Source organism: Chanos chanos, chromosome 12, assembly GCF_902362185.1.
Source record: "Chanos chanos chromosome 12, fChaCha1.1, whole genome shotgun sequence".
NCBI lineage: Eukaryota > Metazoa > Chordata > Actinopteri > Gonorynchiformes > Chanidae > Chanos > Chanos chanos.
The window spans coordinates 8,196,948-8,222,336 of NC_044506.1; the positions used below are offsets into that span (position 1 = coordinate 8,196,948).

The window sequence follows — 25,389 nt, forward strand, 5'->3', positions numbered from 1 at the left end:
GAACCTCGCTGAATATGCGGAGAATTTATCACATAGGCCTACTTGTTTATATCCGGAATTCAGTGGGGACTCATTAACCCCTCGTCACCATGGACCTGTGTGTCTTCTTTAAAAATTATAATAACTGATATTTCACGCCGTTACACTTTCTTTCGCTTAGACCATCTTTAATCATTCAAATTACGTCTCGAAATTACAAGTTAATTGTCTATAGTACACACAAATGTTCACCAGTCACAAATGATCACTTTTATTGCCATAAATTATTACGGTCATTGCCATAAATTATTTCGGCTCGTCGATGAGCACGTGCCTCTGACAGTGTGCTACTTATAGGCAAGGGACAGTTGATCTACTGCGTTAAACGCCGAGTGAAGTCAGAAAAACGAGGGTTACATTAGGAAAGCGTATGAGAGTGCGATCTCAGAGTCAGTCTGCACCCAGCGGGACCTAAATAGGAAAGGCAATAACTTTCATTTACTGTATCCACACATAGAGGACACAGGAAGTAAATTAAAAATAGATATGGGCAGTGGTGTGTCATGAAAAGAAAGAAAAAGAAAGAGACAGAAAAAATCACTTCTGCACATGATTTGCTTCAAACTGCTAGAATATTTGTGTCTCTATCAATAGAAAACCATGTATGAAATCCAAAGTACAAAATGAATTGAATGAAAAAAAAAATCAGTGATACCCGTTGTTCTCGTTTTGTGTCCTGTTTACACATTCTTCTGATGACAGTTGGCTCACTGATCCTTATGGGGGACAGAAAGTTGTGTTCACAAGGACATTCTGCAGTTATATCGAACGACGCCTTCCCTAGAGAACTACAGAATCACCGATACTATCCCACATGGGACGATATGACGTCGCCTCTGTGTACGTGTGTGTTTTTCTGCAAACCCATCCCTTAGGCTTAACACAACACGTACGGACGATTGCAGTAAGTAACAACAGACAGTCTGCTTGAATCTTAATATCTATGGCAATTTGTGAGACGTGCAGTTTACTTCATATCTGATGGGAAATCTCCCCCACGCAGCTTCCGCACAGTAACCTCAGGAAGAGTTTTTTTTTTCTTTCCCTTCATCTCACATAAGTCAGCCCATTCAGACAGGGCAGCCATCCATGAGTGTGACAATATCACTTCATAAAACAACTTTACACATGAATGATTTCAAATAATCGTGTCACTGTCACTGATAAGTTACATAATTGATTGAGAAAATTACATTATGGTGGTTCATTTGATCAGTTAACGTGAAAACTCAGGTTTGGTAGCTCTAAGTTTACAGTTAAAGTGCAATTTCTTTCAACACATTTACAAACGCTTGTCCCCTTTGAGAAGAAAATATACGACTGAACCATCAAGTTAATGTTAACTTTATTTTATATCCAAAATGTAAAAAAAAAAAAAAAAACACTTCAAATACAAAGGTCTTCATCTATATAAGTTCACAGTTTTTGTTCCAAAGTAATTTCACATTTTTTTATGTCCAGAAAGACAGGAGAGGATGTAAAACATTCATTAAACTAATAGGAATACAATGTAGGAAACGGGTGTTCAACTGTGCATTTGCGTGTTGATAAAACTGAGTTGTAAGAATTCAATTCATGTGTGATAACTAACATAGATAGTGTTCTACTTTTCTCACATTTGTGATACATGCACCTGTGGAGTGATCAACAATTTACGCAGTGAATGTAAAGCTAAATTAAGCATGTAACTTGGCTTTTTTTTTTCGCCTTTAAACAAGGGCACTTCCAAATACTGTCTAACACTGAACAAGAAAAAACATCCTTTGGTTTAGTTATAAGGAAGTAATTAAAAAAAAAAAAAAATCGATTTCCGCTCCACTGCACTTACAATTTCCCTCCAGCACATTTCCCAAACACCAGCCTTTCCATAAACCCAAACCATCGACACAAATTCAGACACTTATCCCATTCTTCCTCTCACCTCAACAGTCAAAAAACAAACTTCATACACAATTTCAGTGGCATCTTCAGCTATGGGCCAGACAGTGGTGTCGGTACTGTAACCCTTTCGCCTGATTGGTTGTCTGATTCGGCGAGGCTGGTTCCTTAGGCGGCAGGTTCTTCCAGCTGGACTCTCTCAGTCATCTGCCTGACACTGTAAAAGGACATGCTCAGGCCAACCGCAGCCAGTGTCATGGCTATCTGATTCACTGGGCCCGTCTGAGGCTGGAGCTGCACCTCACCAGAGACCTGCCTCTGAGGAAGGACAAACGCACGCATGCACACACACACACACACACACACACTATAAACAGAATGAAAAGACTCACCCAACAACCGAGAGCGTTGGGTGAATTCAGTAACAAATCTCACAAAAAACCTAAAAACAAACAACGTTCACTTTGATGTGTTTAATCTTCATTTTATCCCAATCTATTTCTGTGTGAGAGACAAAACACAATGTTTTTCACATCATTCCCTTTATAAGATCAAAGAAAACACAATAAGAAACTATTTCAGCATGGAGAATGGAGTCACAATACAACAGGAAGTGCTCCTCTCTCTCAGACGCTGTTTGCCTGTGGGCACTGTCTGAAAAAATCCCTCACCTCAGATATGGACAAATTTATCTTTACTTCCATCAGACTTGGCAAACATGAAAGCTTTTTCAATCCAAATTTTTAATACATAATTTTGACAATAACAAGGGCTCACGGAGTCTGAACTGCGTGTACTAAACAAACATTAATAAGAGCTTGTGTATCCTTTATGACAAGCTACAAATACTATGATATGATGATATGAATTTCTTTAAATAGACTCAGAATCTATTACTTAGAGCAAAGGTCTCTTTCTGTGATATACATGAGGTCACAGCACAGGGGTGCATTTATATAATCAGTCATTTTATATAATCGTAGTTAGCAATAAAATATTAATGTGCTGATGCATGCCACACGTGTATATTCATACAGTTAACGGCAAACGGTGTCAACAACATTATGAATACATCCACTTCAAAAAAACAAAAATAAAAAAAACCCAAGTCTACAAATACACTCAAATGAGTTTTGTTTAACTAGAATACAATGAAAACAAACCTGAAGAAGTCGAAAATATCCCGGGGTGAGTCTTCCCAGTCTTATAATCATATCTGCAATACAGCTGTGACACAAACACTCAGGGTCAACCTACAAAGGCAACAAAAGAGATGCGTATATTCAATACATACCCAATCCTTTTTCCTATTAAAATAAAAAAATCCAAGCATGGGTTTACAGCAAAAGTCACTATTTTAAGGGGAAAACAAAAGCGCCAACAGATTCTTCCAGACAGACAAAAGCCTGACATATAATTCCAATCAAAACTCTAACCAAGTTAATGAAATATATAGTGCCAGCCTGAGTGGAATGTACTGTGTTTGGAGTGACGCGGCACCATCAACAAAGTCCCCCATTCATCTTTTAAACTAATAAAACTATTAGGGACGTGTGCCATACTGTCTAGGCTGTGCTAGTTTCGTCTTTTAAAACAATGTTTAGTGTTATTCTTCGCTCGTTCTTTTTTTAAAAGACCTTTGGTTTCACAGCTTGGTACTGTGATGTTCCTGAGATCGCTGCTCAGAAACGTAAAAAAAAAACGCTGTGAAGAAACACTCAACACATCACACCTGAGTGAAACGCTGTTCCAAAAGAACTCGTTTTTACAACTTTTGTCACGCACACATTTAACTAAAAACAAAGTAAGCTGTTGGACGAGCACGATGTCCCTCTCCTTCGAGGAAGAAACGCTGTACAAATTTACAGTCTCCATCTCCAAATGGATTTTTTGTTTTTTAATGTAGAAGAGATGGTGGCATGGGATACCCAGTGGATAAAACTAATGCTCGCCCTCGACACAGATAAAATCCTCCATATCCTTACCTTTCCCAAGACCAAAACTTGAACGATGAAGACAGACAGCCAGGCGCTGTCTGATGCCCCCAGACCAAACTATCTACATGCAACAAAGGAAGCTACCCTCAGTCCCCAGTCTTCTGAATGGCTCTTTCCTATTCACTAGGTTCAGTGGACACATACACCCCACCCACCCACTGACAGACACACACACGGACTAACTACAGCTAAAAGCCACAGCCTGTCAGATATGATTTTGTCATCCAGTCAACAAATGAGAGGGAGAGAAAGAAAGAGTCTGTGCAGTACCGTCCATGCTTGAATGAACATGTGTGTTAATACACTGCAGAGGCTTATGTAACCAAGCCAAAAGGGACCCAGAAATGATATACTTTACCTCTTTTTAAAAATTTTGCTGCAGCTTATCAGGGCTTATCGGCAAAAGTCATTAAATAATATGAGTTTAACTTTAAGTTTATTTTCATTTATTTTAAAAAACCTACAAGGTTAGAGTAATCTGCGCTCAAAGAGTCTAGCTCTGGGGAATGGGCCTTTGTAGTATGTTGGTCAATGTTTTGATGTTACATAAAGCTTTCTATCTCAGTACTTATATAACTATAACCATCTGTAAGTATAAAAAGGATTTCAGGCCCTATGTCTGATAGAAGGATCCCTACCCTTAGTACATTACAGACCTGGTTTGAATATGCTTTAGCATGGTTTTAAAATGTGCATTTGTTATCATTACGAATAACCCACAACCTATATGTTCATATACTGTAGATATCGGGATTGAGTCACAGTAAAATGTGTCGGTCAACGGCTCATCCACTATCAATATGTTTAAAATCTTTATTTGTACTTAAAAAATTGCTTCATTTCACTCAAATCTTGATAATTTCTGTTCCAGCATTAATGTTTAAATAAACTGAATATCATCAACAGACTCAATCACATCATTTATAAAAAATACTTGCAGTTTCGGCGTGTAGTGGGCATTAAATGGTTTTAAACTTAATAAAAGTACATTTGCCGAGCTTTGACATGAACCGATGAGTGGGTGAAGACCTGCTATCCTCTGCCGGTTTAAAGCAACGTATAAACTGAAGGTAACGCAAGACTAGTTCTGTTTTAAATTTATAAGTGGATCTCCGACGTATTTTATCACATAACTTACCAACTGGCTTTCGTTTCCTCACCCAGATTTTAGGTTATTTCTAGTTTCAGTTGTCAGTTTGCTTATTGTTGGTGAGAAGGCACAAGCTAAGAGTCGCCGCTCGATTTATTTCAGCGGAAGAGGGGGGAGGACGGCTTTTTGCGCTACAGAACAAAAATGCACCCGACGACCCCCCGGTGAAGAGAATATCATGGGTCGTCACTCGTGCACTCGCTCACTCTGTGCGGTGAAATTAGAAACCCACCATTATGGTGCGACTTGTCTATCAGTTGTCTTGTCTATCAAGCCACAGAAGATAAGCATATCTTACAGCCTTAGTACCGCACCCTCACAAGTTAACAGCTGTAGAAGACACGCTACATTATTATGTCTTAGCAACATGTATTCTTCCAGAAAAAGACGGTCTCTGTATATTGCTAACTATAAATTTACTTCATGGGCAACTGTACTTCATCAGCTTGAAACTAAAACTGCTATTAATTAATTAATTATTATAATTATAAAGTAATTGAATATGTTGAAGGATAATGTTAATGAAGCATTTTTAGTTTTATTTGGTACAATATAAACTGATCATTTTCACTGAAATAATTGTTTATTAAATAAATAAACAATTAAATAAATGTTTATTTTCTCATTTGTTTTTTGTTTGTTTGTTTGTTTTGTTTTGTTTTGTTTTTGAAGTGGAATAAAATGGAAATATCAGTCAAAAATTATATATATATAAAAAAACATAAAACAAGCTTATTTAATGATTGTACATTGAATAAATCTGAAGAGTATTTACAGTCATTTATGAGTTTAACTTTTCCATTTGAGATGAATTATATAGAGAAATATCAACTTTTATAAACAGTTGCTGGACACAGAGTCATCTACATGTGTTTATTTGACTGAAACTGTGCTTTGAAACTCTAGGTCTTGGGCCGGTGCAGTGACTTTCTGTAGGGCCCCTCCCTGAATGGGTACTCTTTCCAGGGCCAGGTCAGTGTTAGCCAAGGGTCCTCCAGTCAGGTGTGCAGGTGTACTCTCAATGGTCAGCACGCGACCACAGAAATTCTGCAACAAACACAAACACCCATACACTACATTATAGCTTCTGTGATTAAAAAAAAACGAAAAAAAAAACCAAAACAGCCATCAACAGTACACAGGTCAGTTTAGAACGGGTCGAAACGCCCTCTACGACAGACAACGTGGCACAAAAACCAACACAAGGATAATGACGCAAAGCACAATGGCACCAAACACAAACACACACTCACAAATCACAGGCTCTCTGTGACATTCATAAAGGCTATGGACTGGAACAATAACCATGTGAACAGAGTAGCTCTGACACACTGAACACAATCCTCTCCACAAACCTTAACGAAATGACCACTGGCCCTGTATGCACTCACGCCCCCACACTCAGACTAGTCATAGATAAAAAAGTAGGGTGAGATCTGCCTCACTTGGTCTCGCAGATTTGCTGTTTTCACTTGTTCCGTCCTGAAAAGACTTGTTTGTTAACACCGTTACAGTTGGTCTAGAGCGAGTAAAACAAGCATTCTCTGTTTGTGGACAGAGCAGACAGAAAAAAGAAAAGAAAAAAAAAATGCCGGCTCACGCCAGCCGAGACACTGAGGAAGTCCTGTCATTAATGAGAAGAGTGGAGCTCCACACAACTTACTGTTGTTTGTAAGCCAGAGATCTGGGTTGAGTGAAAAACAGAGTCCTCTTGTTTGGTGTGCGGTCTGGAAGACTCAATAGATTTCTCCTGAAGCTTCTTAGACTCCTGAAAAAAGAAAGGGGGGGGGGGATCACAATGGAGAAATCTTTGTAAAATCCTTGTAAAAAAATAAATAAATAAATACAGAAAATATAAACTTTCATCTCAAATAAATGTCCAAATTCTTGCTCGAAAATCAAGTGGCTACAGACCTTTAAAATCTTGTAACTGGATGTCTTAGCAACATGGCGCTCCCAAGACTTTGCATCCAGCTCTTTCTGCTTGCGATTGGAGCGCATCTGTCAAAATCCAGAGATTTGGAAGTCAATCTATGTAATATCTAAATTACACACATGTAATATCTATACCATTCACAGAGGATATGTTATGGATAAATTCCTTTGAATAGCACCTTGAGCAAAGTGCCATTAAAAAAAAAAAAATCAAATAATTGTATTAATGTAACGTCATATTTACAGTACATCTATACACAGTAGGTGATTTGTAGGGAGATCCCCCTTCTTAGCAAAATGACCCAAGTGCATCCCCCTATACGAGTAGTGTCAGTGACCATTGGGCTATCTCCCCTGTTAAAGAATAACAAATCACCTACTGTATATCCATATACAGATCAATATCAGTCACAAAAGTCAGTTAACTGCTTTGTGGAATAATGATGATTTATAGAACTCATAATGGGAACTCCATTTTTGTTTTCCAGTTTGTGTATTCAGAGCAAAACCACTGTGCACAGAAGTGACATAAACCAAACCAAGCCAAACCAAACCATTTCTAACCTCTGTGTACAGGAGTTTCTCTTCCTCTAGCTCCTTCTCCTTCTGCCTGTCCAGCATGCTCTGCTGCATTGCCATAACCTTCCTGGCGGTGTCTTCCGCCGTCCTCGCGATGGTTTCCAAAGCGTCCGCGTCTGGAGTCACCGGCCTCACTCCTTCCAAAGCCAGCTCTGCAGAGATCTCATTCCACACCTCTCCGACCTGAACCCGACGGTCACGAACGTCAGCCAAAGAACAGACTTTATCAGCAGGCCTCATTTCTGGCCCTCAAATTCAGATTCAGTCCTGTTTTTCTTTTTTTTCTTTTTCGAATCACTACTGGTTAATGATCATTTTAAGCACCCGCCCACGGTGCCATCAGTAACAGGTAAAGAGCAGCAGAAAATCTTCATGAACTAGCCCTCAAGGAGCTTGAGTTGAGTATCTCAAGATTAAACTTAAATAACTGACTCTGAGTCTTTTAACGGAAGAACATTATTTCCTAGAGGCAGTTTGAGAGTGGAACAAATTGGTCTGGGTCTTTTTTTATTTAATGACTGACTGTTATATAAAAAAACAAATAACATCAAAATAAAATGTAATTCCAAGTAAAAATGTGACATGATGTGAAAATTAGTTTAACTGCAAAATAAATGAATCTCTATTTTCTGGAATGGCTCTTACAGGGTAGTCACTTAAGTTGGTGTTGGGCCAGATACAGTACATCTACAATGTCAAGGTACCTTAAAATCCAAGTATCTTCTAACTATACTGAGAGTTATGAAGTCATCTGTGTCCAGTCCAGGCAGATCTTCAAATCCTGTGTGCAGATTAATCTTATTTTCAGAGAACATTGCTCCACACACACGCGCACACACACACACACACACACACACACATACACACACACCTCACCTAGTTTACAGAAGACGGAGTAAATCTTTGCCCGCAGATTGTCAAACACATCCACCACTGCAGCGCTGAGTCCATTCACGGGCAGTGACTCCGAAGGCTCCTCCTCCTGATATGAAGTCAACATGGGCTTCTTTGGATCTGTCAGAGAAAACATGGAGCAACTGGCTGAAAAACCTCCTGAAACATCTTAAACCTGGAATCAGAGACCCTTATTTGAGGCCAAATCTTCAGCAGTCAGGCTATAGAGAATAATACAGTATACGGTCGCTTTCTCTCCAGACCATTCAGCAGTAAACTAGCTCTAAGCTGTAGGCACCAGTTATTTTCCCATGCTGATCCCTCTTCACTCCCAGCTCATCCTCTTCCCGTCTCCAGAGCTGAAGCAGTAGCCGTGGGGCGGTCAGCCCGCCGTGGGCCCTCCAGGCCAGGATAAGGGACAGTGTAGTGGGGTTGTCACACAGCTCCAAAAGACTTCCAAGCACTACAGATTGCATGTTTCTGGGACACGTCTTCATGTGAAAAAGATGAAATAAAATAAAATCCATATCCACATAAAAAAAATCCACATCCAACCAGTTAGACATGACACAAATCCTAACTTGGTGCAGATTAAAAGCACTACGTCGTGATAAAAAAAAAAAAAAAACAATTTCAAACAAGAATCATTTGAAGTTACCACTCTGTCAAGTACGTGTATTCAAACAAACATGCAGTTGAGTGTGTTTTCATGTTACTTACGTGGAGCAGATCAAGCAAAAGAAAAACACCTCCATTTGCAAAAAACAGGTCCTCCGCAGTGTAACATCCAACAATGCATGACCTGTGACCAATAAAGTCAAACCAAAAAAAAAAAAAAAAAAAGAAAAGTCCTTTTAAACATGACACATATTGGAGTGATAATATTTTCACTGAATTATCACCATAGGTCACTGCTGTGTCCTGACACAATTTCATTAAGGGTCCTAATTTAAGGCACTCCTCTGCTGTACAAATAAACAAACAAAAAAAAAAAAGTCAGACAGACTAGCAGGATGCGATTTTCAAACATCTAAATAAGTAACTTTTAAATTCACCAGACACAATCCACGGTAGAGAGGATGAGTTTGTTGTGTCCCAAACCACTGTTGAGCTTTGCTGGAATCATCCTCAGAAAATGAGTGGTCATTTCCACTATCTCTGGTCCATACAGCTCCTAAAGACATCATGTCACAGACCTTACACCTCATAGTCCCCCCCCACCCCCAAATTTGTATGAAACTTGTGAAATATATCAGAGTAATGTGTGTAATATATCAGAGCCTACTGATGTGACTCACCTTTCTGTGCAGATCACCCTCGCAGAGTGATGACACAATGACCTGAATATCCATCTTTATCTCCATGGAGACAGAATTCTCCTCCCCTTGCTGTTCCTCTAACTGCTTTAAAACACCTGTAAGATTTCAGCACACTGCTAACAAGACCACAGAGGACCATTCAAATGAACCATTTAGCAGCATGAAAACTTTTATACTGTTTTTTGAATTACTGATGAAATGTATTCATCTAACTCAAAATACCTCATGTACCATTCTATTGTGTACCACCCTGGGGTGGTTAAACCTAAAACCAATATACTTAAAACATCCTTGATATATTAGGGGGTGTCATCTTTTCAGTGGGTGTTGTGCATAGTTTTACCCAGGAGCTGAGTGATGGCTCCCTGATCACACAGGTCCTGGTTTATCTCAGGGTTGCCTAGAGATCCTATGGACCTCAGGAGCCGCACACAATGGCGCAAATGAGCCTTTTTTCCACCCCTCCCACCAGTGCCGTGGAAACTGTGGCCCTGTCCGAAATAGTTATCTGTGTGACGAATACAACAGGGAGAACGATGTAATTATGCTTCACTTATAGTCCTTATTATCTTGTCCTTGGTGCAAAGCATGAGGGAAAATAGCGACTTCCGACTGACATCACAACATGAAACAGGGCCACACAGAGGACAAATATAGGATACTACTATCTAAGGTCCGTACCAGCCTCTTAAATCTCCTCTAACACACAAGACGCAGACACACACATCTACCATGTTTTACCATCTGAGGACATGTATGTCCCTAGGCAAAGGGAGAAATACTAGACATCTATGGCAGACTAACGGTCTTGTCGTTCACCTTGTTTGGTGCACCACTCCAGTAGCATGAGCAGACAGGTGTTCCCCTGGCAGGTCATGTAGTCCTCAAGCAGCAGTGGGGCTACGGAGGCCAGAGTGGCCAATGCCTGGAGCTGCAGCTCCTCCTGCTGGATGGAGGACCAACTGCGGCCAGTCGGCTGGGCATCAGTGGGTGTGTGTCTGATCAATGTCATCAAAGCCAGTATGACTTTTCCTTCTTTAAGCAGCTGTGAAACACAAAACACATATGACAGATCTAGTCAAGTTTTGTCCCAAGAATCACTTTTAAATGGAATATAAAAGAGAGACAGGGTTTGAGACCATCTTCAGCTTTTAATTGGAGTGTTTGAACTGCTTGTGATAAGTATTACGATAAATGGCAAAGTTTATAGACTGAATATTAGCAATTCTTTAGAATATTTGTCAAGCAGACATCTCAAGAGATGACAGAACTTGAGGAGTTCTTTACCTGGAGAGCTGATAAGTCCTTGGACAAGACAACAACCAAGTTCAACAGCAACTTCTTCATTTCAAAATCCTCATTGTTGTATGACAGTTTGAATTTACGGACAAGAGGGTTATGGCTTTTGACTGAAGGGAAGGAACAAAAAAAAGTATACATCATAATTCTGGAGAACATAAAAGTCCTTTGTGTAATCTTTATTAGAGGAGACTGATTAAACAAAGCACTCACATTCGGGAAATGTGACAAAAAGGATAAGCTGCTTGGCAAATCCACTTTCCTGAGAGCGAAAGCAAAACAACAACCGGAAATCAAAAACTGTTAGCAATAAAGGATCACATGATATCCATACAAGCCTGATTTGCTTATTGAATGACAGAGTACGTTCTGCACTACTCACGACAAGTGGAGCTTTAGGGTTTTCAGCAATCAGGGTCGTAATCACAAGCAAATCGTTTCTGAGTTGCTGGTCATAATGTCGAAAGCCATTCAAAAGCTGGTGCAGAAATGCATCTCTCAAAGCCCTGCAAACAAACATTGGTGCAGCCTGATTGGCGAGAGCCACTATTCCATTTTATTGCTGAGAAGTGTACTTAACCATGATTAGACTGTTTTGTTTCTGTAGGGTTTTTTCATGATAAATGTCCTATATGTTTGTATAATAACAAATGAATATGGGTACAGGAACATACATATATGAGGGAGTTTTTTTTCTTCTTTTTGGTTCACATGACAACAAACAGAACTGGTGTGACCTAGTTAGGTCTAATCTGTGAAACCCTCTCTGACAATGTAAAAAAAGAAATTACACACATGATACAGTCCATGTTGCTGAGCTGAGAGGTGACTTCTTCTTTTGATCCTTTTTCTAGAAGGTTCCACAGGATCTCAGCGGAACGGAATAGGACTTGTCCTGAAGGATCCGGTTCGTTCATGTGAAAGCAGATCTTCTGTGCTCCCTGTGCGCGTAGTATCAAACTGCAGTTCACCTCTGTAGAATTAAGACAACCATGCTCAGACAAAATGAAAGAAACGAGCTTACAAACCTAGAAGCCCTCGTGTGAAAACGGTTCATTTATTACAAATGAGAATTTACGGGGGTGTAGTAATAAAACTGAATAAAACTTACAACAGGAAGACCAGGCGTGACTGATTTAAAATATCAGGTCCTCGACCAACAGTAAATCCTTCATATTTAAAATATTTCAATTTGCTGTAGTAAGAAAACTTCCATTCAAGAGCAAAAAAAAAAAAAAAAGGGACAAGCATTCCCCTCAATGTCTAAAGCATTGACTTCAGTACAAAAGTTCCAGCTCTCTGTTTCTTAAGAAGGACACGAACACTCGCCTGAGTAGCTGGACAGGATCTGAAGAGTCTGCAGGACCTGGAGCTTCACCGACAGCTGTTTCTCCAGCAGGCCCATGGACATCACTAGCGTCTCAGCCAATCCACTCCGCTCCACCAGCTCGATCTTATAACCCGGACTTGTTGGACAGAGCCCTGGTCCCATGGTAAACGAAAAAGCACATGACAAAACACACAGCACGTATGTGGAGGTAATGTTTTTTTTTGTTTTTTTTAAGAATAAAAGCTTGAAGTGATCAAAAGGTATCCAGACTGTTCATACTGACACCTGGGGTCTTATGAAACTCTCATGTCATATATGTAATGTTCGTGCATTAGCTGTCATTTATTGACTTACCATCAGGGTAATGCTTGTATGTTACAGGACTGTAGAACGAGATGATGGCTCCACAGATCTGCTCTCTTACCTCAGCATCCCCCACTCTCATCAGATAACCTACCATGATGAGAAAGCGCTAGCACGAGACTGTAAGATAAATGATAATGACGTCTGGTTCAGTTGTTGTGGACTTGTTACGTACCCATCTGAGAAATCGATTCACTCACAACCTGGGCATAATTCATCTCATCAGAGGTCCTCTCCTTTAAGAACGGGAGCCTACCGGAAAACGCAGGATTTGCAAAAAATGAAATTACACTCTGTGGGTTGATAAACATTTCAGAAAGACAATTTTCAAAGTCAGAGTCAATTTCAAAATTTTCATAAAGTCATTCTCACCTGCATATATGAAGTAAGTCGCATAAAATGGAGATGTATTCAGGGTGATCTTTCACCCTGTCCGCACACAGGTTTAGAATTTTAAAAATATCTGCGATATCTCTCAAAAGCTAATGATGGTCAGGTTAAGAAAGCGAGAGACTTTGGCATATTTTCTTAATCTGAGTCTATGTTCAGTGTAATTAAGTTTTAGTTTAACGTCTCTAACACAGTTTGATCTGAAGTTATTCTGGGTGTAATAATTGAAAGATATTTGACAGTGGAAATGTTGCACCTGTAGTATCATAACCTTAAGGAAGGTGCTGACACTGATGTGAACAGAAGGAGGAGACAAAAGTTGGGAATAATTGGACCTTTGGGAATCCGTGGATACACTACATGCCTCATGCCTCCCTTAAGAGTTCATAAAGATTAACATCATTATATCCATAAAAATTTATAGATAGAAGAAAATAAGAAATGCACTTGAACGTTTTGATTCTTGAAGCCTACAGGTACAGATATAACACATGTATTGTAGGTCTAGTCCAGCAAGCAAACTTTAGAAAGGATACAAAACCTCTTTCGCATCTCTTCACCACCCTCCTCAGAACAAAAAGATGTCGTTCTTTAAAACTGCTCTAAAACAGAATCAGTCATTCATTGTGTTATTGTAATATTTTCATTTTCACACATGCATGGTACTTCTCAAAAGTATAATTAAAATTGAACAAATGTGGGCAAGCTCGCCATATCATTCGTAGTAAGTTGTAACTTTTAATTAAATATTTCACTTGCTTGTAAAGGATCTTCTAGAAGATTAATTACACGACTGAGGTCAAGAACTGCAACCTGTAAAGTAAAGAGACATAACCTGTAATTTTCGTCCAGGGGCAAAATAGTTCCTCTGATTTTAGGAAATTATAATGAATATTTACCTCACGTCGGTCCTGATCCCAGTCTTTCAATATGTTTTTGACAGCTGGAGTCTCGGGCTTTCGCCTGTACACTCTGGATCCATCTGTCACTGACGGTTTCATATTAGTCTGCGGGAAAAACATTTCAGAACTCCCTGACTGCCTGAGTCTGACATCAATGACCCGTAGCAACGACATGAGCCAAAGTGCCTTTCCAACAACGAATCAAGGCATTCATATAAGCTAAATTAAAGGGACTTCGTAAGACATAAACTTCTTCAAATTGTATCTATGTATTTAAACTAATTCAGATTGAACTAAAAGACTTTTCACGAAACATGCTCAACCAACAGGTTCACCAAGCACGGGGCAAGCACAACAGTCTCTATGGTTACAGATGTATACTACGGAGAGTGAAAACGAACAAATTTCCTTGTAAACTGAAAAGGTCCATTCAGTTTTTCCCTAACCATACGTGCGCAAGATCGCGCCAACAAAATTGTACTCCAAGCGTGATTTTTTTATTCTTGTAAATAGAATGGAATCCACATCTTCAGTAATTCCATAGAAATATCAAATGGTAGACTGATGACTGCAGTTGTTCAGTATTTTGCAGATATATTGCGTTAATGTAATATGATATTAGCAGCAACATTGTGTTTCAAAATTCTTGTTAGAAAAATATGTAAAATGGATTGGAATAGTCAACTGTCTGAGTAAGACCAATGTATATATTCGCTTTTAGATATTTCTGTTCTGTATTTGTACAGAATACTAGCTGAAATCGGGGCTTTTATTTTGACATTTATTGTGAACGTGTGAACCGGATATTAAATGAAATGTATAGAGACGCACAGCTTTTCTTTACCCTTTAAAGCCAAGGACTGTGTTTAAGACACATATATTCGAATAAAAAATTGCTCACCTTAATATTTACAACCCTAAACCTCTTTCTTTGTGAAAAGGCCATATTCTGCAATGCTCTCTGACGCAGGTGGGTATTCTGGTCTTTAAATACCCCGTATTTCTCTCACAGCTGCCTTCTGTGTTTGTTTTCAGTGAGTGCGTCGACACTGTCGTTTACTATACCATATGACTGTTATGTCTAAGCATACTGTTTTAAAAAGTGTAGTTATGTGCTCCCTAAACAGATTATGGGGGGCCCTCATCTGCGAGTCGGCAGCGGGCAAAGAAGAGAGTTGCCTCAGCAGTAGATTCAGCCACAGACAGTGTGCGCTCCTCTAGGCAGGCCAGTGTCAGGGTGAAGCGAAGCAGCAGCACTCCTACGGGACAGGGGAATGTAAGTTAGTCCGGAGAGTATATGCGAAGCCGCTTAGACGTTGTGAGTTTGCAACGAACGCTTTCTCACAGGATACAAACGCTATTTTATGTCTTTTGTTCTCTTAATATTGTTTCTTTATGACAGAATGGAAGTACTCATGAGATTGTTTTGAGATGTTTTCTGGTGAGCTCTGTAAAAAGGAGTATAACTTTTTTTTGCAGTTGCTTACAGCCAGTTAGACTAATGTGATTTGTCTTGTGTCTCAGACAAAAAGAAAGACCACTGATACAGAAGAGGAAGATGACCAATCGGAGAAGAAGTACAGGAAGTGTGAAAAGGCTGGTTGTCCAGCTACGTACCCTGTGTGTTTTGCCAGTGCCTCTGAAAGGTCTCTCTCTCATTTTTTATCATTTACCTCATCACAGTGAATTTTGTTCCAGATACTTCCCAGATACCAAACAAAGTCCTCTTTTCTAGGTGCGCAAAAAATGGCTACACTTCTCGATGGTACCATCTGTCGTGTGGAGAACACTTTTGCAATGAGTGTTTTGACCACTACTATAGAAGGTGAGTCAGGCCAACTGAGTCAAAACTCAGTGAGTCAAAACGTAGTGTTGTAGGCTTGCAATAATTCCAAATAATTAGTAGCTTTCATGTGATGTAATCTTTCAGAGTAATACTGCAGTGTTATAGTGCTCTTATTACTAATTACTTGCTCTGTTTCTGATTGGTTAGTCACAAAGATGGCTATGAGAAATACTCATCATGGAAGAGGGTATGGACAGGAAATGGAAAGAGTGAGCCCAGTCTGAAAGCTTTCATGGCTGACCAGCAGCTTCCATACTGGGTAAGAAAGGGTTTTTTTTCCCCCAGCAACTGAATATAACAAACGACTAACATCATATAACGGTAGAGTATCTAGTCTGTTCTAGGTGCCTTTAGCCCCAAGTCTCACTTTCTCTAGTGAGCACACCAAGTCATGGTGATATGCCCTAACCTCCCATATGTAAATCAGAAACTGGAAGAACTGGAAAATGCATATGGAATAAATGAAAGCAGTCACAAAGAAGGAAGCGTGGTTAAAATAATTTCCTCTAAATTGTGCTTCGTTATAAAAACTAACGTAAATACCATAAAGTTTATCAGAAAAAGAACATTTCAAAGGTTTAGAAAAGTATTCCAAAGGTCTACTCTAGTCAAACTGTCTTACAAAATGAACAACGCAGGTAACACCTGCCACCAACCTTTTTGTAGACCGGGTGCAGATCTACTGTATACAAAATAGTAACTTCAAAGATAGACTGTGTAAATGTCCAGATCTTACCTGTTCTCTTTCCCATAAACAAAGCAGTCTTCCATGTGTTTCAAAACACATCACAACCACCCCACCTCAAAAAAAAAAAAAATGAAGAGCATTAGCAATAAACAGTCAACAGAGCAATTAAACAATCACAGCAACTCGAAAACGGCAACCACAAGTAACGAGGCTGGAGATATGGCAAACCGGAGACCTGAAAGCCAGTCTTTGTAGTTTATGCTGCTCTTCCATTTGCTCTCAGGGAGAGGTAGATGATGTGTAATTATGAGTGACATGAGTTCCAACCAATCACCATATGCATTTTTTTCAACAATGAGTCTGACTGAGAGAGAGAGAGAGAGAGAGTGAGAGAACCCACATATAAATGAACACATCCAATGTGATTCATATACTGTCCTTTTACGTGGTGCAACAGTTTATTTTTTAAAGACTCATCCTTTAGAGCTGGATAGCCTATCCTCTACATTGCCACCTCAAATATCTAATATGAAGTTCATTATTTTTTTCAGTCACAATGGCCAATAAGTCTTATCCTCTTCCTCTGCTTTAGGTCCAGTGCACAAAGCCGGACTGCGGCAAATGGAGACAGCTAACGAAAGAGATCCAGCTCACTGCTGCACTGGCTACCACCTACCGCTGTGGCATGAAATTCAACAACGTCAAAGTAAGCCCACACATCGGAAATTAAGGCTCAAGACATTTTCGACTGATGTCACACGTGTACATTTGAATCACTGAGTACTGTAATGCAGTAGATTTTTGGACCGGGGGGCGGGGGTGTTTGACATATTTGACTGGGTCAGGGCTGGGGTAAGGGGTGTGTCGGTCATTACAGTAACGGTGGAGTAGTACTAATGAGTGGTGTATTTTATTTTTCTCAGAGTGAAGGTCCAGACCAGTGTTCCCTGCCTGAGGACATGGTGAGTGAGAACCTTACTATAGTTTAAGTCCTGTGGGTCCTGCACTGCAATTATCAGTGCTTTTCTTTCAATTTGTGTGAAGAGAATATTACATCCTTCTAATTACCTAATCTTGGGGAAAAAGAAAAGTTCTAGACATCGCATCACATAGCACACAAACCAATGAGATAAATTGTCGAATGTCTGAGACATCCAGGAACCTCTTATAATTACTCATGATTGGTTATTGTTTTCAATAGCATTTGAGAGCTAGAAATCTCAAGCATTCAAAAGCTTTTTAAAGGCAGTACCAAACAGGCGGTGGTTTCAGGTCTTACATTGTCTTGTTCTTCTCAGAGGGTGGCTGGGGTGATGGAGAGCTGGTGGCACTCTATGCTGATCCTGCCTCCTTTACTGAAGGACAGTCCTGCCAATCCATTTCTGACTGCCTACTACCCTGACTGTGTGGGCATGAGTCCCTCTGCTTCGCCTAGCAACTATTCCCATGGCGAACTGAGGGCGGAGCATCGCCGGGTCGTCCAGCCTCAAAGTACGTGTATCACAAAGTTATATCACAAAATTGATGAAGTCGCAGACATGCAACAAAATGAAGGTTTATGCTTTTGCGTTTAGAAAGTGATTCACCTGTTTAGAATCATAAGTTCAGATGCAGTCAATAATATGATGTATTTACGATGTCACATGTTATATTAAGCTAGTTTTCCTTGACTGTCCATGTGTGGTCATTCCCCTGCCCTGTCCTCTGTGTTTCCAGTTCCAGGACTGTGCTCATACTTCCAGCCTTTCTATCAGCCCAACGAGTGCGGCAAAGCTCTGTGTGTCAGGCCAGATATGATGGAGCTGGATGAACTCTATGAGTTTCCAGAATTTTCCAGGGATCCCACCATGTACCTCGCTCTTCGCAACCTTATTTTAGCTGCCTGGCACAGGAACTGTAAGGTATGAATGTCAAACTGTGTCACAGCGACAGTATATGCTCTCAGGCTATAATGTAAAGCAATAGTGGTAGCATGTGAAAGCATTATCTGATGCATTTCCTAGTTACAGAATCAATCAGTCTTATATAATGAACCTGTCACATGACACAACTGTGATTTTTGATTTATATATTTATGCGTGTGTATCTGTCTATCTCTTTTTCTCTGTACATATATATTAAGGCTGCATGATTTGGTCAAAGAATCATATCGCTGTTAGACAGAAACATGTCACGATTGAGATTTGAACTGCGATATGATGAATATCTAAGTTAGCATCTCATATTTTTGCTTAGTTGTCAAGACTAAAATCAGATAAAGGCATAAAACCACACTGTGAAAGGATGTTTTGAAATAATTATGTCAATTCCATAAAAACTTAAAGAATAACTCAATGATAAATGATACAAACTGTTTATAACCTTTCAAAAAAAGGATTTCTCACAGAACGTCATGCATGTAAAAAGCACCAGCAATTGTTTGGTTTAGTTCAGGTCGGACTTCGTGTGTCTTTGTTTCCTTTCATACATAAATTCATCATAAAGCTCTAAGTCGTCATGAAGTAATGCCCGACGGGCTGTCCAGAAAACTAACGAACGAGTCAGAGCAAAGAACTCCACAGGAAATAGGGCCGAACGCAGGTTCACTGATTTAAAATGTTGATTAAACTTCTGAACGGATGTGTGACTGAGATGTACAGATACACGAGCTTGACACTTGCCAGCCAATCAGACACGTGTGTTTTCCACTGTCACTTTATATTATAAATATATTTTATTCAATCACGGTTTAGCCATCACACACGGACATAGTGCAGTTTTGATTTTAATTCGATTAATTGTGCAGCCCTAATATACAAACACACACACACACACACATATATATATATATGTGTGTGTGTGTGTGTGTGTGTGTGTATATATATGTGTGTGTGTGTGTGTGTGTGTGTATATATATATATATATATATATATATATATATATACACACACACACACACACATAGATACATACAGATAGATAAATAGATACATACACACACACACACACACACACACACACACACAAAGCAGACCATGATATGAGGCACAGACTGTGTGAAAAAAAAAATCAATAGTGAATAAATCAATAGAAACTTTGTTGAATGTTTTTCCTCAGGGTAAAGGTGGTGGCTGGTGGTTGAAATGTCATGGGGTATTATGGAATCCTTTTTGTCACTGTGTTACACTGTTATATCAACATAATGAACGCTGACCATAAAGGTCAGTGACGGCCTACGACCTCCCTTAACCTCAGTGAGGAGCGCATGCTTACCTTTGCTCCTTGTGTGGTGAAATAAGGCCAGGACAAGCTCAGACCTGCAGGAAGGTGCCAGTGGGGAAGCTCAGGCATCAGGGAGTCAAGTCAGGTTTTTTTTTAGATGTGGAAAAGTCTCACTAATAACCCTTTGATAGGAACTGAGGGAGATGTTCTATTCCCATGACATCAGGTTACAAAAGAAGGCTGAATACCATCCAGTATCAGACATCAGCAATCACTGATTTATATGACTATTTTTCTTTAATGTTAGTCATTTATTATGACTTGCTGACTGCCAGTGGAAATTTCAGTAATTAAAAAAAAAGAAATCACAAATTCCTCTGTCATAAGTATGTAAATATGTTAGTCTTGGCCTTGAACTGAACGTCAGTGATTTTAAAACAGTTAAATATTATTTTGCAATTAGGTCAATATACTTTGTAATTACTTAGTAAGTACATGCATGATTGTTTAGCAGCAAGTATCTGAAAATCTCAGAACCTTGCCAAGTTTTCATTTCCTTTCCTTCCCTTTTCATCCTCAAGGTTTTATGCTTGTAGTTCAAAGTAAACACGTTGAAATTGTTTGTGCCTCTGCTGTCCAGGAGGTCCTGACCCCTCAGAAGTGTGCCCCTCATGTGATTGTTCGTGGGCTGGTACGCGTGCGCTGTGTTCAGGAGCTGGACAGGGTGCTTCACTTCATGACCCGCAAGGGCCTAATCAATACAGGTGCTCTGCTAGTCAAACAGCCTCTGCTACCGGAGCCATACCGTCTCGTAAGTTTACCCTCTGTGTCTGGTTTATGATTCTCCTCCGCACCTGTTCAGGATGGGAGTCAGAAGTGCAAAATACCACAAAGTGACTGTAATTTAAAGGAGTATGTTTTCAGTGACTAAATACATTTGGTTGGAGCTAGCATAGCATGTTAGCGTTTAGCCCTCAGATGCATGTAATTCTTCCTTTATAGTAATGTGTAAAGATATAATATGTAGTTCACTGGGATAAATAACGTCTGACTGTACCTTACACAAATTTCTCTTCTCTTCTGATCTGTTCTCCCAGCAGAAAAAGGTACTTGTGATTGGCGCAGGAGCGTCTGGGCTAGCCGCCGCGAGACAGCTGCAAAACTTTGGCATGCAGGTGATCCTCTTCTACCAATTTAACATCTTTTTTTTTTAGCTCATTCCATCTAAATATTTTACTCTTAAACGTCGCACGGCTGTTCCGGATTGGTCCGTAGGTGGTGGTGTTGGAGGCGAGAGAACGGATCGGCGGACGAGTCTGGGATGACACGTCATTGGGCGTCACTGTTGGACGTGGCGCTCAGATCGTTAACGGCTGCGTGAACAATCCCATCGCCCTGATGTGTGAACAGGTAAGACACAGAACTCATAACTGTGTGTAATCGTATACACTAGAGGCAATTCCCTCAAATGTGACTATACTTCTTTTTTTTTTTTAACTGATATTTTACATGCAGTTAGGCATTAAGATGCACAAGCTGGGGGACCGGTGTGACCTGATTCAGGAGGGGGGCATAGCCACTGACCCCTCCATCGATAAACGAATGGACTTCCACTTTAACGCCATCCTGGACGTCGTGTCTGAATGGAGGAAAGACAAGTCTCAGAACCAGGATGCTCCGTTAGGGGGTACAGTGACCTGCCGTGATTGGGGGGGTTGGCTGGGGGGGAGGGGGGGGGGGGGGGGTTCCTAAATGTGGCTATCCCCATGTAGCATGACTTCACATGTAGCCAGATATATTAAGCCATAAGACTGTCTAACATGGATGTTATGGATTAAAGCTATTTGATTAGAGATTAGACAGTTTTGACTTTTTCCCCCATGTCATGTGACTAACTGAGAAGTCCTGTTTTGCTGAAAACCCCTCAGTACTACAGTCGCTTTGTTATCTTTGCTCATTATAATACTGACATTATAATTATAACAGTGAAATACCTTATAATAGTGAAATACATAATAGTGTATTTCACAGTAAGTTGATGTACTGTTTGTAATCAATGCATGCTGGCCTGTTAGGACTTTTCTTTAGCTGTGATTTTCTTTTCTTTTCTTTCTTTTTTTTTTTTTTTATTACTCGGACAGAGAAAATCCAGGAAGTGCATAAAACATTCCTGCAGGAGTCTGGGATCCAGTTCAGTGAGTTGGAGGAGAAAGTTCTTCAGTTTCACCTCAGTAATCTGGAATTCGCCTGTGGAAGCACTCTAGATCAGGTCTGTGTGAATCTGAATCGATTCATTTTGTTTTCAAACACAGTTCGCACCTCAACACGCTATCACAGGATGCTTATCCTCATTCATTTGTAGAGTCACTTAATTAAGGATTGAATTAAGAGCTCATGCAAGCTTGTGGAAAATGGAGCTGGTGCAGCCTGATGTAAGAGGAGAGAACTGATTATCGTGTGTGTGTGTGTGTGTGTGTTTATTTCCCTGGTTTGCAGGTATCTGCACGTTCTTGGGACCATAATGAGTTCTTTGCGCAGTTCTCAGGAGACCACACATTGCTAACAGAGGGCTACTCTTGTTTACTTCACAAACTGGCAGAGGGACTGGAAATTCACCTCAATACTCCGGTATGTCCCCGTTCAAAATTTTATTATGAACACCACTGATGAGGGTCACGTCGGCTTTTTTTATATTGTGAGTTATTTGAAGGAACACACACACCACAATATGTAAGAAAGGAAAGATAACGGTCATTATTGTCCTTGTAGGTTCAGTCCATTGACTACTCTGGAGATTCAGTCAAAGTCACGTCTTCCAACGGCGCCCAATGGACAGCTCAAAAGGTACGAAACATCAGCACACTAGGGTTTTTTTTGTTTTTTTTTTGCTTGTACCATGCGTCTCTCACTCTGTATTTTTAAGGTAACACTCTTATTTTGACAGCATTTTTCTCCCGGATATCCTAGTATAACATTATTGTGGTATTTTGTGGTTAAGGTGTTGGTGACCGTTCCATTAGCTTTGCTTCAGAAGAACACCATTCAGTTTAATCCTCCTCTCCCTGAGAGAAAACTGAAAGCCATTCACAGTCTGGGGGCCGGTATCATTGAGAAGGTGAGAAGCAAAAACAACATTCTGTAAAATTTGTCCTTGATGAATTGTATTTCCTATCTGCAGACTGGTTCTTTTTGACGAGGTTTTGTTGCTTCCTGTGTCTTTCAGATCGCGCTGCAGTTTCCTTACAGGTTCTGGGACAGCAAGATCCAAGGAGCAGACTATTTTGGTCACGTCCTTCCCAGTCCAGAGGGGAGAGGAATGTTTAGCGTCTTTTATGACATGAATCCTCAGGTTCGACCCTTTCGACACTCCGGGTCATTGTGACGTTGTCAGCTACCATTTACCTTGGTCTTAGTGTAGAATGGCACTGTTATTGGATTGTATTGGGATCCTCGTGGAAAAGCTTTATCATACTGATTGCAGTCACTTATCCTGGCTCGTAGGGCAAACAGAGCGTGCTGATGTCAGTCATCACTGGTGAGGCCTTGTCTGCAGTCAGGGATCTTCAGGACAAAGAGATTGTGGATCTCTGTATGAAAGTCCTACGGGAACTCTTCAAGGAGCAGGTAAATTAGCTATGAAAAAAACAAACAAACAAAGATGATGTTGATGTGATGAATGCTGAGAGTCTAGCGTTCTTCTTGTCGTACTATTTTTTTTTTTTCTAATAAGGAGGTTCCGGAACCACTGAGGTACTTTGTGACCCGCTGGAGTAAAGACACGTGGTCGCAGATGTCATACAGTTTTGTGAGGACTGGAGGCAGTGGAGAAGCCTATGACATCATCGCAGAGGATGTGCAAGGGAAAGTGTTCTTTGCTGGAGAGGTAAGACTATATGAAAACACTTTATTTTAAAATTTGTTCACGGCGTACCCGTACGGCATAACTTTCACACTAGACAGTTATTTCCCACAACTGTGCGAATTACATAGTGAATCCTTAAGGGATAAATGATTTCCCCTCATAGTTTTACATTTTTTAGATTTATTTTTGAATACTCAGTGCTGTCTGTTTGCCGGCAGGCCACCAACCGACATTTTCCACAAACGGTGACAGGAGCGTATCTGAGCGGAGTTCGGGAAGCCAGCAAGATTGCGGCCATGTAGCTGTGACGCTATAACCATCTACACTCAGACTTGGACGTTGCTGAAGAGAATACAGCAATGACTTTTTGACAGCAAACATTTATGCTGCTTGGTGCTACTCATCTCCGTCATTCAGGAAGACTTTGCTGTGGTCGTCGTATTTCAACACAGTTTTCATTTGTCTTAAAGCAAAGGAACTTCTGTGAGACCCTCTGTTCTTCTTCTTTTTTTTTTCCTCGATTTATTTTATTTAACGGTTATCTGACCAAGCAGTACCCGTTCGCTGGGGGAATTATTTCATGTGATTTATGAACAATTATAACTCATCTACTTCATGTTTAAATTGTTGAATTAGCGCCCCTTTGTTGATAAGTAATATATAATTCTGTCTTTGAGTTGTTTGTTATGAGTTATGGGTATATGTGTATGTAGGATGAAGTGTCAATAGAGTCTGTGTATGCAAAGACTGCAGGTAAATGCTCTTTCTTCTAATATGTTTACCAGCATTTCATGAAGGAAATTTACAATATACTGTATGTAAATTACTCAGCTGGTTAGTCACTTGACTTCCCTTCTTTTTCTTTATATGAATAATTGCAATGTACACTGTATATTCTATCAGTTTTTATCTATTTATTCTCATGCTGTTGCATGTTGTTTTTTGTTTGTTTGTTTGTTTGTTTGTCTTGGCCTTTCTTTGTGTGTGTGTAATCCACTCTTTGTCCATCAGTGGTCATAACAGTCTGTCCTTGAGTGATGATCAGTGTCAAAGCACTTCTAAATCATTGTTAAATATCTTAAGTCACGTTTTCATGAGGACAGTTGACTTCAGCACATTATTAGTTTATTCTGCTCAGTTCTTGGTCAATACTCGACCACACAAATCAGGTGTTTTGGAATATTTAACATTATGAGTTTTTGGAATGAAACACCATTTTCTCTACATGAGTACACTTAATTTTGTAGAGGATTCTTTTTTCTCTTCCCAACACCACCTTCACCACACAGACACACACACACACACACTCACCCTAATTTCCAAATGCCACATGTTCCTCTTAAAAAAGAAAAAAAAGAAAGAAAAGAAAAGAAAATAGAAAGAAAGAAAGAGAAACAAGCTGAACAGTGTCATTGTGTTAGTCCGGTGTTCCTTAACCTGACATGAATGGTAATTCGACAAATTGTCTCTAGATTGGTACATTAAATTACTATTGATCAATAAAACATTCAAAGCACCGATGTTGCGTTTTTGTCATACACTGAACAATGCGTTTTAAATTATGTGGCAGACAGGGCGTAGGACTGCTATTTTGAAAAGTAATCAATTTATCGGCTTTGCGGATATAGTACAGTTTCTGACTTCACACTATTAACTTAAAAAATTTACAACAAATGTAAAATAGCTGAATTCAGCGCGCAGAAGCAAGCGATATTCT

General features: G+C 39.8%; 2 protein-coding genes across 2 annotated transcripts; one reads left to right on the forward strand and one right to left on the reverse strand.

Moving 5' to 3' along the window:
* Positions 1-5,937: 5,937 nt before the first annotated feature.
* cfap69 (cilia and flagella associated protein 69) lies at positions 5,938-14,174 on the reverse strand. Its single transcript, XM_030788455.1, has 23 exons — positions 14,073-14,174; positions 13,933-13,986; positions 13,710-13,775; positions 13,156-13,265; positions 12,959-13,035; positions 12,775-12,873; positions 12,420-12,572; positions 11,886-12,063; positions 11,473-11,596; positions 11,304-11,352; positions 11,079-11,200; positions 10,611-10,836; positions 10,135-10,299; positions 9,771-9,886; positions 9,528-9,646; positions 9,193-9,274; positions 8,771-8,963; positions 8,455-8,592; positions 8,283-8,359; positions 7,564-7,761; positions 6,979-7,065; positions 6,728-6,832; positions 5,938-6,111 (listed from the first exon to the last, which is right to left on the reverse strand). Exons 1-23 carry the CDS (start codon positions 14,172-14,174, stop codon positions 5,938-5,940), a joined length of 2,814 nt encoding a protein of 937 aa, XP_030644315.1.
* Positions 14,175-14,956: 782 nt separating this feature from the next.
* kdm1b (lysine demethylase 1B) lies at positions 14,957-24,420 on the forward strand. The gene is made up of 21 exons (XM_030789081.1): positions 14,957-15,045; positions 15,203-15,351; positions 15,600-15,721; positions 15,811-15,900; positions 16,069-16,180; positions 17,202-17,315; positions 17,533-17,571; positions 17,908-18,100; positions 18,326-18,510; positions 20,451-20,621; positions 20,911-20,985; positions 21,086-21,220; positions 21,326-21,497; positions 21,952-22,079; positions 22,307-22,438; positions 22,580-22,654; positions 22,809-22,925; positions 23,034-23,159; positions 23,312-23,434; positions 23,541-23,693; positions 23,891-24,420. The coding sequence occupies exons 1-21, from the start codon at positions 15,030-15,032 to the stop codon at positions 23,972-23,974; spliced, it is 2,511 nt and encodes an 836-aa protein (XP_030644941.1). The 5' UTR covers positions 14,957-15,029; the 3' UTR covers positions 23,975-24,420.
* The last annotated feature ends 969 nt before the right edge of the window (positions 24,421-25,389 follow it).